This window comes from Pogona vitticeps, chromosome 1 (genome assembly GCF_051106095.1).
Source record: "Pogona vitticeps strain Pit_001003342236 chromosome 1, PviZW2.1, whole genome shotgun sequence".
NCBI lineage: Eukaryota > Metazoa > Chordata > Lepidosauria > Squamata > Agamidae > Pogona > Pogona vitticeps.
In genome coordinates, this window is record NC_135783.1 from 8,192,177 (window position 1) to 8,206,327 (window position 14,151).

At 43.0% G+C, this 14,151-nt stretch overlaps 1 protein-coding gene across 1 annotated transcript in view; it reads right to left on the minus strand.

Annotated features, from left to right (window-relative positions):
* REL (REL proto-oncogene, NF-kB subunit) overlaps window positions 1–14,151 on the minus strand; it is a 76,696-nt gene that overhangs the window by 37,403 nt on the left and 25,142 nt on the right. The window contains exons 2-3 of the mRNA XM_072986998.2: window positions 9,792–9,934; window positions 4,603–4,751 (exon numbers count right to left, since the gene is read on the minus strand). Coding sequence (XP_072843099.2) covers window positions 4,603–4,751; window positions 9,792–9,934 — 292 coding nt within the window. The remainder of the gene's footprint in view (window positions 1–4,602; window positions 4,752–9,791; window positions 9,935–14,151) is intronic.

Genomic DNA, 14,151 nt, shown 5'->3' on the forward strand with positions numbered 1-14,151 from the left:
CCTGCCTATTTTTGTTCATTTGTTTCCTTCAACCGGATCTTGGTACCAAGATCCAGGTCTATAGAACCTGCGTCCTGAGCATACTCCTGCACTGCAATGAGTCCTGGACCCTTTGTGCACGGCAGGAGAGGAAGCTGAACACATTCCATATGCGTTGCCTCTGGCACATTTTTGGCATCACCTGGTGGGACAAACTTCCAAACAGAGTAGTCCTAGAACAAGCTGAAATCTTCAGCATGTATACATTACTGAAACAGCGATGTCTACGCTGGCTTGGGCATGTTGTGAGAATGGCTGATGGTCGGATCCCAAAGGATCTCCTGTATGGAGAATTAGTGCAGGGAAACCGCCCCAGAGGGAGACCACAGCTGCGATACAAGGAGATCTGCAAGCGGGATCTGAAGGTCTTAGGAATGGACCTCAACAGATGAAAAACCTTGACCTCTGAGCGTTCAGCCTGGAGGCAGGCACTGCATCACGGCCCCTCCAAATTTGAAGAGACCCTTTTCCAGCAGGCCGAGGCCAAGAGGCAGTCCCGAAAACAGCCAAATCAGGAAGCTGGACAGGGAACAGATTTGTATTTGTCTTCAGTGTGGAAGGGATGGTCACTCTCGAATTGGCCTTCTCAGCCACACTAGATGCTGTTGCAAGTCCTCCATTCAGAGCACGTGACCATAGTCTCTCGAGGCTGAAGGATGCCTAATCTTCCTTCAACCCGAGGAGGAGACCAGTGCACAATTCAGGCAGGTTCATACCCTATCAGTGTCAAGTACCAACAGCTGTATTCTTGCTGCTCCAGCAGGAAACGTTTATGCTGATGACATTTTCTTGCCCTGGCCTGGGTCAAAACCTGCTCTGCTAAGATCCCCTACAAAAGCGCACAAGTTTACGCTTTTGGACTACATCTCTCCGAATTCCCCAGACAGCATTGTGAACCTGAAGAGAATTTTTGATCTTGATGTGATCTATCCGTCTGCTTTGCCACTAAAAGCCTAGACACCTCTGTTCAGCCTATGAGGAAATCAGGATCAGGAGGCCATTGGCACAATCAACAGCAAAAGACATCTAAAGCATCACTACATTTTAATTTAAACCGTCTTGGGTCCTTTTAAGGAGAAAGGTGGGATAAACGTATTTTAAATAAATACATAAATGAAGTAAACACTCTGACAGCCAACAATGAAGCTTTAGAACAGCCTTTTCCGACCACCATTTTCTTTTGTACACTCATCAACAAGACACCCTGATGAGAATTTCTCAGCCTCTTTGCTTCGAGTGTGAGAACACAACGATTTTATGTCCTTATGATCAGCCTCTTCCCACACCAAAGTCTTCAAAATCTGAAAAAATCTGTAAAACTATTGTTCTTTTACTTAGAGAAGCAAAGAGTGTGTGCACACACATGTATTAAACCACAGAAGGACTAAGCCGACTGTCCGATGAGATAGAAACAACCCATCCAGTGCTTCTAAGTCCAAGAAGCAAAGCAGCAGCGGTCATAGCTTTGCACAAGCCATTTGTAGAATTTGTGCAAAGTGCATCATGGGTGCAAAAATCATTTTTTTGGAAATGATCAGCCATGACCAATGAAAATATCTCACAGGCAAGAGAAAATTATCGCACACAAGACTGAGACCAGCGAGTGTTTATATCCTTGCTACTGAGTCTGGACAGAGGCTGCTAGCAAGCTATACTGACCCATGGGCATGTTATCATTGGTCTAGTTCTGCCCTGACCAAGAAAGAAAGATGGTCAGAGCCCTGCCTTATTTTATCCAAAAAGCCTCTTTTTTTTCACTGAGTACAATAGGGATTACTCTGTAGTAAGTATGCACAGAATCACAGCTCTGGGTGTCACATCTTCTTCCCCCAAATAACTAATACATGAGTAGGAAAAGAATAAGATCCAATCCCTGAGATTTCTAGGAAAGAATTCTGTCTCAGACTTTGGAGAACTGCTGCTGGCCAATCGACAGCACTGAATTAGACCGTCTGACTCAGAATAAGGCCACTTCATTTATTTCAGGGTTCTAAAACAGCTGATACGTTACTTTTACAAAGATTTGTGCATCTTCCTTTGCATTTTCAACGGCAGCTACAGCTGCCACTTTAACACAACCTAAAGAAGTTGATTTCTGGGGACCGATTCTTCTAGAATCCTTCCCCTGCCATGGCCACTGGGAATTATACTCCATGAAGTTAGGAGTAAATGGAGTACAACCTTCCCTTCACGGATCTCTGGATCATCTCTGATGCTTACTGCATCATAATCCTCTGTAGTTCAGCCTCTTTAGAAGAGGGCTTGTGTAGTTGTACAAGGAAGTGTCTGTTGTCCATGTTGCCTAAGAGCACAATCACTCATGGAAGAGACTGGCATAAGTGGTAGAAGTGAAAAGGATACTACCATCCCCATTAAGTATTTTTTCCCCAACCACTGCTCTTCAGACATAGCTATCATTCTGATTCCATGCTCAAGAAACATTCTCTCTCTCTCTCTCTCTCTCTCTCACACACACACACACACACACACACACACACACACACACAGAGAGAGAGAGAGAGAGAGAGAGAGAGAGAGAGAGAGAGAGAGAGAAGTTATATTGGCACAAAGATTTCAAAAAAGGGGGGGGGGTCAGCAGTGAACCAAGAAAAAGGCCCGCTTTTATACAGAAGTTTTCCAGTCTCATCAGATAACTGTATCGCGGTAGCAAGCAGTAGCTCCTGCAAATTTGCATGTCATAGTATCGGGTCACAAGGCAACTGTCAGGGGACTCCCCCACCCACCTTCAGCAACCTGATTCTTTCCCACATGGAAAACCCATGACATCATCCCCTGTCCTGCCCTCCCGCCCCCCACATACACATGGGAGGACGCAAAATAGGAAGTCAAATTCAAGACAGATCTATGTGCAATAGGAGAAACTAGAACACATTGCAACACAAGACTTTTGGCCGTAGCCACCTGGGCGCTGCTGTTCTCAAGGCTTCCCGGCTCTTCCAGAAGATGGTAAACTGACCATCTTACATCTCTGGGGATGATGGACCTGCAAGGACAAATTCTTACATGCAGGACTTCTTTCAAGCTCTCAGAATGGCACAGCCAATTCACAGAATCACGGAAACATGCACATATGGCATGTGAAAGGAAGTCAAATGATCATCTGTCAATGGAGGAGTTCACAGATCAAAGCACTGGGCTGGCATCCAACCTTTGTTTTAAAGCTTCCCAAGAAAGTTGAGTCCACCAACTTCTGACATTCCTTCCACTATCCAACAGAGTTTACCATTGGGAAGTTCTTCCTAATGTTTGGTCATAACTTTCTTTCCTGTAATTTGAATACATTTGGTTCAGGTCCTGCCCCCTAGAACTACAGAAAACAGGCTGGCTCCATCTTCCGTATGGCAGGCCTTCAAATATTTTAAGACACTATCCTATCGCTTCTCAGTTTTCTCCTCTCCAAGTGAAACATAGAATCATATCATAGAAGCGTCGTAGGGTTGGAAGGGACCTTGGAGGTCTTCTAGTCTAACCCCCTGCCCAAGGCAGGAGACCTCATACCATCCTGGACAGATGGCTGTCCAATCTTTTCTTGAAAACCTCCGGCGATTGGGCACCCACAACATCGGGAAGCAAGCTGGTTCTCACCGTCAGGAAATTCCTCCTGATTTCCAGGTTGGATCTTCCCCTGATGCGTTTCCACTCATTGGTTCTTGTCCTACCCTCAGGCACTATGGAGAATGCTCACATGCTCACTTCCTTCAACTGTCCCCCACAAGCTTGATTTCCAGACTCTTTATGATCTTGGTCACCCTCCTTTGCACCCAATTCCAGCTTGCTGGTATCTTAAACTGGAACAATCCAACATGGACATAGTCTTCAAGGTGGGGGGGTCTGACCAAATCAGATTAAAGTGATACTATTAATTACATTAGACTCCAAATCCTTTTTATTCACATTGCTCTTAATCCAGGTGTCACCCAGCCTATATTTATACTTTTTCATTTTATCTTCTCTTATAAAGAATTCTACATTTATCCCTCCTAAAATGTATTTTGTTTTGGTCAACAGTCTGGAAAACAAGAAAGCTGATGGCAAATCAATGATACACCTTGATCCTTCAAACAGCATGGACCCAAGCCATATAGGGCTTTATACGTAATACCCAGCACTTTAATTTTGGCCCAGAAACAGACTGGCAGCTAGCGAGGAAGCTGTTGTAGTAAGGGAGTTACATGCTCCCTATAACCAGCAGCCAACCAATCTGCAGTCTGGCTGCAGCATTTTGAATTACAGTTGTAAAACCTTTCTCTCTGTTTAAGCTGGAGAAGCAGGCTTGAAGAATGACTGCAAATACAACGGAAACCCATACAGCTCATATTAAATATATATATACTGTATATAAGTTAATCCTTTAGGTGCTACCCTATTTTTTTTGACTTATTGTACTTCTTATTTTTATTTTGTTTTCACCTTTAAAATAGAATCATAACTGATTTGGAAGGGGCTGATAAAGCCATCAAGCCCAACGTCCTGCTCAAGGCGTTGAAGATCTGACAGACCAATTCTGCATCCAGTCATACAGAAAAAACATCTATTACTTACCATAGAATTCGGCGGTCCGGTCCAAATTCAGCTTCATAGTAACCGTTTTCACAGTCTTTCCCAACAAGACGATGGGGATGCGGCCGGTATGGCTCGTTCTTGGTGACCAACGTTATTCTGATTTTTACTTTCCCTACATAGTTCAAAATCTGGAAAGGAGGCGCAGGGGAGAGAGTTAGAGAAGTCAACACCACCAGGATCCTTCAGCTACAACGTTCAATATACTGTCAAGCAACAGGGAAGGAGCGATGCTCGGTAGAATGCATGCTCTTTGTGAAAAAAATATACCAGGTTTAATCCCCAAGACCTCCAGTTGGAGCTGAGAGAATCATATCCCAAACCACTAACAACTGCTACCAGTCAGAGCTGACAATATTGGGCTATATCAGTGGTTCCCAACTTGGGTAACCCAGGTGTTGTTGGACTACAATTCCCAGAAGCCTTCACCACCAACTGCACTGCCTGGTTTACCCAAGGTTGGGAATCATTGGACTAGATGAACTCAGTTTGACTCAGCAGCTAAGTCTAAGGCAGCTTCCTATCATGGTATGTACCAGCCTTGAATTCTTCTCTTCTGGGTCAGAGCATAATAAACCATTCAGGATAACTCTACTGCAGGGGTCAGGGAACTTTTTTACCTTTTACCCCCCCCCCCCAAAAAAAAATTATATACGCCAACATTACCCCCTTGATTTGAAAGTAAGGAAATCATACATTATTTGAATTCAAAATATTATTGAATCTACAAAGGCTGTGTATTGAACTAGCAAGATATATCATAAGCATCAATGGCTGCCAGGCTATGTACCGAACTAGCAGGATGCACCAAATTTAATAAAGATGTGCACTATTTTTGCTGGAACACATTGCACCCCAGCCATGGGGTGGTATAGGAGGTAGTAAGGTGTCCAACGTGCCTAGCAAGTTGCATTAAATTTTTGTTAGCTCGCAGAGGATTTAATCATCATCAATGGCTGCCAGAGTGATGCTAGAAATGGGGGGGGGGCGCTTTTCCTACCACCTTAATCATTCTGTGTGTGGTTTGCAAAAAGGAATAAACCAGGCTAAAGATCATGTCACCCACCCTGGTGCCACAGCCCAACATCAAAGACCAGTGCACTATTTTTTTTATCATCATCAATGGAAAACTCAGCAGTGGCCAGAGGACTGGAAAAGATCAGACTACATCCCAGTCCCAAAGAAGGGAAGTGCCAAAGAATGCTCCAACTACTGTACAATTGCAGTGATTTCACACGCTAACAAGGTTATGCTCAAAATCCTACAAGGTAGGTTTTGCTCATTACCCCCAGGATTTTCATTTTTACCCCATTTGGGGTAATTTACCCCTGTTCCCAGACCACTGCTCTACTGGATATCTCTGAGCAGACAAAATGCTACCAAAAAAGGATGCTAGTCAAAATTTATTTATTTATTTATTGAACTTGTATCCTGCCCATCTAGACACTGTCTAATCCGGGCGGCTCACATCAAATAGAAGAAAAACAGTTAACATATGACAAAAATTTCACAACAGCGAACAATCATTCAAGATGAAGAGAAAAATAAATCAAGTGGTGCCCGGAAGGAAAGCCTGCCTAAATAGCCAGGTTTTGAGTTGACTTTTGAAAATACCCAGCAAAGGGGCCAAGCGGATCTCGGAGGGGAGATTATTCCAAAGATGGGGAGCCACTGCCGAGAAGGCCCGGTTTCTTGTTTTCTTCCTTCGGGGCCTCCCTCAGCGTTAGGCCCCTCAACCGCCCCTCCTGGCTAGAACGAGTAATACGAGTAGATCTAGGTATGGCTTGTTCTTGGTGACCAACGTTATTCTGATTTTTACTTTCCAAAAGACTCTGTAAATTCTCTTCCATCTTTTCCTCCTGAACAGATTTTCCATGAGAAGATGTAAGCGAGTGGGGAAAGACAAAGCCTTGGCAAGACCAGAAGTTACCGTATTTTTCGCACCATAAGACGCACTTTTCCCCCACAAAACAGGGTGGTGGTGGAAAGTCTGTGCGTCTTATGGAGCGAAGAAAACAGATTATATTTTCCTGTTTTCTTCTCCTAAAAAATTGGTGCGTGTTATGGAAATGTGTGTCTTATGGAGCGAAAAATACGGTACATTTTTTTGGATGACTGCTTCCAGAATTACCATGCTGGCCAGGAGGTTATCTGCTTAAAAAGAAAAATGAAGTCCTCAGATCTATTATCAGTCTTGGGCATTCAGCGTTGTGGAAAAGGGCCCCCTGTTTTGTTCCTCTGTCCTGCCATGTTCAAGGAACTGCTTTCAAGCCAGCATCCCATAGCCTTTATGCTGAGGACCAGAAAGGACCACACAACCTGACACCAATGACACAGAGCATCCAGCATCTTTCTAGCTGATCGCGTCTTGAAGAATCTTGTCCACTAAAAGTGAAAAAGGACAGTCTCTATAGGAACTGCTAACCACGTCTAGAGGAAAATGAGGCTTACAAGGAACAACTTGTCTCTTAGAAAGCCCAGGACTTCCTCAGAAGGAGAGCTTACTCTTTCGGTTTACACCCATAGCTAATTAATTATTGTCCAGCTCGGATTGAATGACTCAGCAAAACTGTTCTTGGTATTTTGATTTTTTTAAAATCCCATCTAGAAAGGTTAACTTGTCTTGAGGCGTAATACCAAGAAACTCAGCCCCCCAGCCCCCTAAGGCTGACTGGAAGATTCTTAGAGCTGTGATCCAAAAATAAAAATAAAATAAGGGAAGGAAAGGAAAGGAACATTTCTCTAAAGTCTGTTTCTTCAAAGAATCTGGAATAGACAAACAGGTTCCATCAAAGCAAATATACTAAAAAACCATAAATCAAAAATATCTGGGACTATGGCGCTTTTCCTTAGTTCTCCAATTGTAAAAGAGATGGCCATTATTCTATCAGAAGGACATAAGGAGCCTCCTGGATTCAGAACTATTTCTTGGCGGGCAGATACTCAGGCTTGTTACACGTGACTTCTGGACTATCACTAGCATCTTTCAGGCAGGGTTTCTTCCCCTCCACCTCTGTTATTTCAGTTTTAGTATTCCCTCTATTTATTATTTCTTTATTTAAAATAATGTTACCCCACTTTTCTCCTTAAAAAAAGGACTCAATGGGGCTTGCATCATTCCAAACACAATATGAAAAACTAAAAAACAATAGATTATTCAAATATTGAAGAAGAATTAATAATATAATATTTAAAATGTTAGGTAAAAAGCATTAGCAGAAACAGAGTTAGAAGCAACAAAATATAAACCATCCTGTTGTTTCCTAGAGTGTCAGTTTCCAATACTCCCAGATTCCCCAGAAGGATGTTAGCTTGGTCATATGTCATTGTAACAAGAATGCTGATAAGATAGGAACAATCTAACTTAAACATAGTTATAGCAATCTGGGGAGGTTATGGGACTGGAGTCTGAATCACAGGCTCCCTTTACATGCCTGGAAAAACATTAATGCCTCACTAGGCCAACACTATTTATGTCTCTTCCAAACTCCATGCTTGATTGTTGTGATGTGCTTTTCCTGGTGCTGCTTTTGAAGACTATGCAGAGATATAGACTGGTGCAAAATATAGCCACATGTTTTCTGTTAGTTGGAACCAGACATGTTCACATACAAAATACAGTGGTGCCTTGCTTAACGATTGCCCCGCATTATGACAAATCCACTTTACGACGATCTTTTTGCGATCGCAACTACGATCGCAAAACGATGTTTTAATGGTTTTTTTTTTTGCTTTGTGACGATCAGTTCCCTGCTTCGGGAACTGATTCTTCACATTACGATGATCAGCAAACAGCTGATTGTCGGGTTTTCAAAATGGCCACCAGCTGCTCAAAATGGCTCCCCGCTGTGCTTAGGGATGGATTCCTCGCTATACAGGCAGCGAAAATTGCCGCCGTATGGAGGATCTTTGCTGGACGGTGAGTTTTTACCCCATTGGAACAAATCAAACGGGTTTCAATGAGGTTTAATGGGGTTTTTAATTTCGCTTTACAATGTTTTCGCTTAACGACGATTTTCCTAGAACAGATTATCGTCGTTAAGCGAGGCACCACTGTACTCCATGTCAGTGACGTCAGCTGCCAATCTACTTCCAGGTTCAATTTCAGAGAAATACTAGAACTGTATGTGCTTTGGACTAAGATATCAGAAGACACATTTTTGTGTTCATGTGAACCCATGTGGACAGTAGCTAAAGTTTGCCCAATCAGCCTTTTGCTGCTCCATCTTTGTGACAGATAAAGACGCCATCTGCTAGAAGCACATCCATGATCACTGTGGCCCTTGACCTCTGAAATATACTTTGCACAGGGGAATATACCCTAGTTCCCCGAAAACAAGACCTAACCTGAAAATAAGCCCTTGTAGAATTTTTCAGGATGCTCGTAATATAAGCCCTACCCCCAAAAATAAGCCCCAGTTAAGTGAATCCCCGCCCTTCGCCCTTGTGCAGCAACCAGAAGATGACATGACTATAATTGAATAAATGTAGATGGTCGTACATGAACAAAAAATAAAATAAAACAACTCCTGAAAATAAGCACTTGTGTGTGTTTTTTTGGAGAAAAAAATAATATAAGAATGAAAAGGCAGAGGAAATCATCACCTCAACAGTCCCCCACTTTTCTTTACGTGGAAGAAAAGTGGTAGGACACATTATAGCAATATCCTATTTCCATTTACTCAGATGTTTAAGCCTCACTGAGGTCAGTGGGGCTTACTCCCTGTTAGCAGGTACAGGACTGCAGTCTGAATTAATTTCAGGGATACTTTTCTTCATTAGATGGGCAAAACATCCCCCAGCATTGTTGTTAGCATGGCATGGGAAACACAGAAAGCTGCCTTATCACGAGGCAAATCATATTTGGCTCCTCTGGACAAGACCAGTCCATTCTGACTCTTAGAAAGGCCTCTTCCAGATTGCAAGTGACGTTCCCAGGAAATACTAAGGATCTGCAAGTACTAACCAGGTCCGACCCTGCTTAGCTTCCAAAATCATTATGTTCCGGGTGATATGGCCAGAGGTGGGCAGACATGTTTTCGGATGACCCTTTCGGGAATTCTGGAAACTGTGCTCCAAAAAACACAAACCGTCTCACCTCTAGGTACAGCAGTTACTCATACTTAGAAGGAGAAAGAGGAAGCAACACCTATGGAAACAAATAGAAATACCTGTACAGATGGGAAAGTCCGGTTGATATCAGTGCTGTGTTCTCCTGGAATGCTTCCTGCTGATCTCCCTTCACATTTGTACCGGAAACGCATCCCTCTCTGTCTAGGCTGCTCACGTATTTCAATGTACGGTTCATGGCTACCTTTAGAAAGAAGAAGGGGTGGGGGGGAAGGTGACATTAAAAATATTCCTGAACTATTAGCAGTAGAGGTTGGTAACTTTTGATGTCATGGGAGTGGTGAATCCTCTTTTGGTTCTGGTTTATACTTTACAGCAGGGTGGATTTGATTTAATTTTTTTAAAAAAATCAGATACTTTTAAAAAATTAAATCTTAATTTAAATCAAGTTGATTTATTAAAAAATCATTGATTTTTATCCTCCCCTGCTTTACAGGGACTATTCAAGCTGCTGAACCTTGTTACCAAAATAATTTCAGCATCTTAGAGGTACCTGCTTGTAAACCTCAGACTAAAACTGGAGAGGATTCAAAGGCATAACACACACCACTAAAGTCTTGGCTAGGGAACAGACCCTTTAAAATCAACTTCTGAAAGGTAAGTCAGCACCTAAAGGTCCGAAATCCTGTTGTGCTGCTATGCAGAAGGTGTAACTTTCTGTGGCGAATGGAAGATAATGTCTACAGAGATTGCTTAACTTGAAGCAATTTACTTCTAAAAGTTACACCTCTTCCATAGCACGGCAACAGGATTTCAGCTAATAGGACGAATCTGATGAGAAATAAGAGAGTAACCTAGTTATTCAATTTCAATGGAACAACTGGCTCTCCTTGGTAGATCTTACGAGTTCTAGTTAAAAACAAACTTACTCCCCAGTAAATCTTCCAAAGTTGCAGATCCGCCCACCCACACCGGTATAAAAGCATTCCTAGTATAAATGGATCACAGCAAACAGCACAACAGAAAAGATAGAGAAAAGCACACTTCCAAAACATGATAGAATGCCTGGGGCCATGTTATGTGGTCACTCACACTGAATGGTCATCATCATAATACATACCATGTTGGGCAACGGGGCCCAACGTCAGCCATAGTCAACATAAGCAGAAGAAAGAAATTGTAGGTATTATGAGTTCAAAAACGCCCAGAGGGTATAGCAACATACACTGAGTCAAAGAACTAAAAGGGTAATCAAGGTTTGTTTAAAATCAAAGTAAGTTCGTTATTACAATAAGTCAGAACAACCGCTATAGCATAGGCAGTTATGTTCATGTTAGCCAGACCCGATGACATGAGACCAAATACAGTGGTGCCTCGCTTAACGAGTGCACCGTTTAACGAAAAATCCGTATAGCAATCCCTTTTTGGGGATCGCTATACGGATCAGCCCCAATCGCCGCACTCGCTTTGCGACAATCAGGGCTCCGGCGGCCATTTTGGAGCCGCCGAACAGCTGATCGGCGGCTCCAAAATGGCCGCTGGAGCGAAAACATTGCTGGAGGGGTAAGTTTACACACTTATTGGAACGCATTAAACTAAGTTTAATGCGTTCCAGTAGGTTTTACTTACCCGCACAGCGATGTTTTCGTATAGCGAAGGTTAATCCGGAACGGATTAACCTCGCTATACGGGGCACCACTGTATTGCTGAATCACTTTCTGTCCAGTGTAACAATTACTCTACCATTGTTATTAAATGTAGACATAACCCTCACTGTACTACTTCAGGGTATGGGGGGGCAGAATGATCCCCCATACAATTAGTTTCATTTATACTCTGCCTTTCTTGGATGCTGGACCCAGTGTGGCTCACAGTATACATTTTTGTTATTTCAGCTAAAGGTGTTTATATTATTTAATATAATATAAACCCTGAGTGCTCATTGGAAGGACAGACCCTGAAGCTGAGGCTCCAATACTTTGTTCATCTCATGAGAAGACTCCCTAGAAAAGACCCTGATGTTGGGAAAATGTGAAGGCAAGAGGAGAAGGGGACGACAGAGGATGAGATGGATGGACAATGTCAACGAAGCGACCAACATGAATTTGACACAACTCCAGGAGCCAGTGGAAGACAGGAGGGCCTGGCGTGCTCTGGTCCATGGGGTCACGAAGAGTCGGACATGACTAAACGACTAAACAACAACAACAACAAATATTATTTAATACAGTATTTTAGTGAATTCTATGTTAGGAAAGTGCGAAGGCAAGAGGAGAAGGGGGACGACAGAGGACGAGATGGCTGGACGGTGTCATCGAAGAGATCAACATGAATTTGACCAAGATCCGGGAGGCACTGGAGGACAGGAGGGCCTGGCATGCTCTGGTCCATGGGGTCATGAAGAATCGGACACGACTAAACGACTAAACAACAACAATTAAATATTGAACTGAAACAGTTAGTCCAGAGAGGAGAGTAGGACGACAAGAGATTGTTTGGCGCTGCAAATATAATGGTAGTTCTAAGTTAAGGAAGAAATAGCCTTTGGTGAAGTTGAAGGCCTTTCTAAAACTTCTGGTCCTTGAGCTGGCACAGGAAACTTTCTGTTAAAAGGAAAATGGGCATCTCTCTGGACCAAATTCCAGAGAAGGGTCCCATAAAGCAAACGTGGCAACAAGAGAGGAGAAAAAGAGAGGGCAAAACATCTCAGTCAGTGTGGCAAAGTGATGGTCTTCATTAGGATGTACATCATTATACAAAGCATTCTCCACACATGTCATGTGGGTCTGTTTTAAGGATGGGAGAAGTCAAACGTTGTTCATATTTGAAAATTACACTTGCACTCACAGAATTCATGGCTTGAACGACACTTCTTGAAATGAATAAAATGTGCCAGTGTTCTATTGAGCTTCAGAGGTGTGGAAACTCCCCTGCCGGCATAGTAAAAGCCTATGTTGCTTGCACAAACAAAAGGCAGGTTTTCTTTCTGGAGATAATCTCTTGCCCAGTGGCAATCTCTCTTGTACAAGTGGCATAATCTCACGTTGTAGGATTTTCTCCTCCGTGCATGATTAGTATGGTCACTGCCATCGCTACCCACTGCACTGCTGTGTTCCTGCTGTGCTTTCGTTTTACATCAGACCTGGGCAAAGTGCGGCCCGAGGGCCACATACGGCCCGCGAGCCACTCCTGTCCCGCCCACGGACAGTTTTGAACGTCAAAACCATTTATAGCTTTTTGTCTAAAGTTGATCAGATGCTTATCTTTAACATGCCGCAAAAAAACCTCTTTAGGATTTGTGAAGATTAACAAGTATAAAATAAAAACAATCATAACATCACTGTTTCATTTTATTTTTAAGTAAAGTTGGTTCGGCCCCTGAACACAGATTTTTAATGTCCCCCCCCCCAAGAAATTAATTGCCCACCCCTGTTTTACATGGTAGTTTTTGCCTTGGGTGGCTAAAGAGAAAGGGGGGGTTGAAAGCTGTTTGGTTTCTCATCCTGCTGGTGACATAACCTCCGCTATAATGAGCTCAGCATCCTTATGTGGAGTTGATCCACAGTTGGAAATCAATGTTGCCAACTCAAAAGGCAAAAAGGTTGAAGCGGAGGTTGTCCTGTTTTGGCTACATCCGGACGACGATGCTGGGAAAGGCGGAAGGCAGCAGGAAAAGAGGAAAAGCAAATACAAGATGGGCTTACTCCCTAAAGGAAGCCACCAGTCTACAAGAGCTGCTGTGGACTGGACATTTTGGAGATCACTCATTCATGAGGTCAGCATAAGTCAAGGGCTATTTGACGGCACAGAACAACACCTGTGTGTACGCCAAACAATGAGCTGCATGTGATGAGGGTTAGCAGAATTCAGTGACTGAAAACCTTTGTCAATCACTGACGCTTGACGGTATAGCAAACTGCTACCTTATGTAATACATCTTATAGAAGATCTGCTAATGCAGAACAATTTGGGGAGTTACACACATTCAACTTCACATTCACTTTTTAAAAACATTCTGCTTTCGATTTCTGCCTGAACACTTTACAAGGGCCAGGAAAACATCAGGAGGGTCAGCATTTCCAAGCCTCCATCTAGGTGACAATAATCACTTACCATTAATGGTAAAGCACAAAACCAGAGGATTCCAGTGTTGGGATCCAGATGTTCTTGGATCAATCTCTCATAATCCCCAGCCTAGATGGGATGATGGCCCCAGGAAGGCTGCACTAACCAACTTCGTCTATCATGACTTTTGTAGCATGTTTCCCCAAAAATAAGACAGGGTCTTATATTACTTTTTGCACCAAAAAACGCATTAGGACTTATTTTCAGGGGATGCTTTATTTTTTTTCATGTACAACCATCTACATTTATTCAAACACAGTTGTCATCTTCTTCCAGTTGCTGTATAGTGGCTTTACAATTGCCCCACATTACGACGAAACTGCTTAACGATGATCT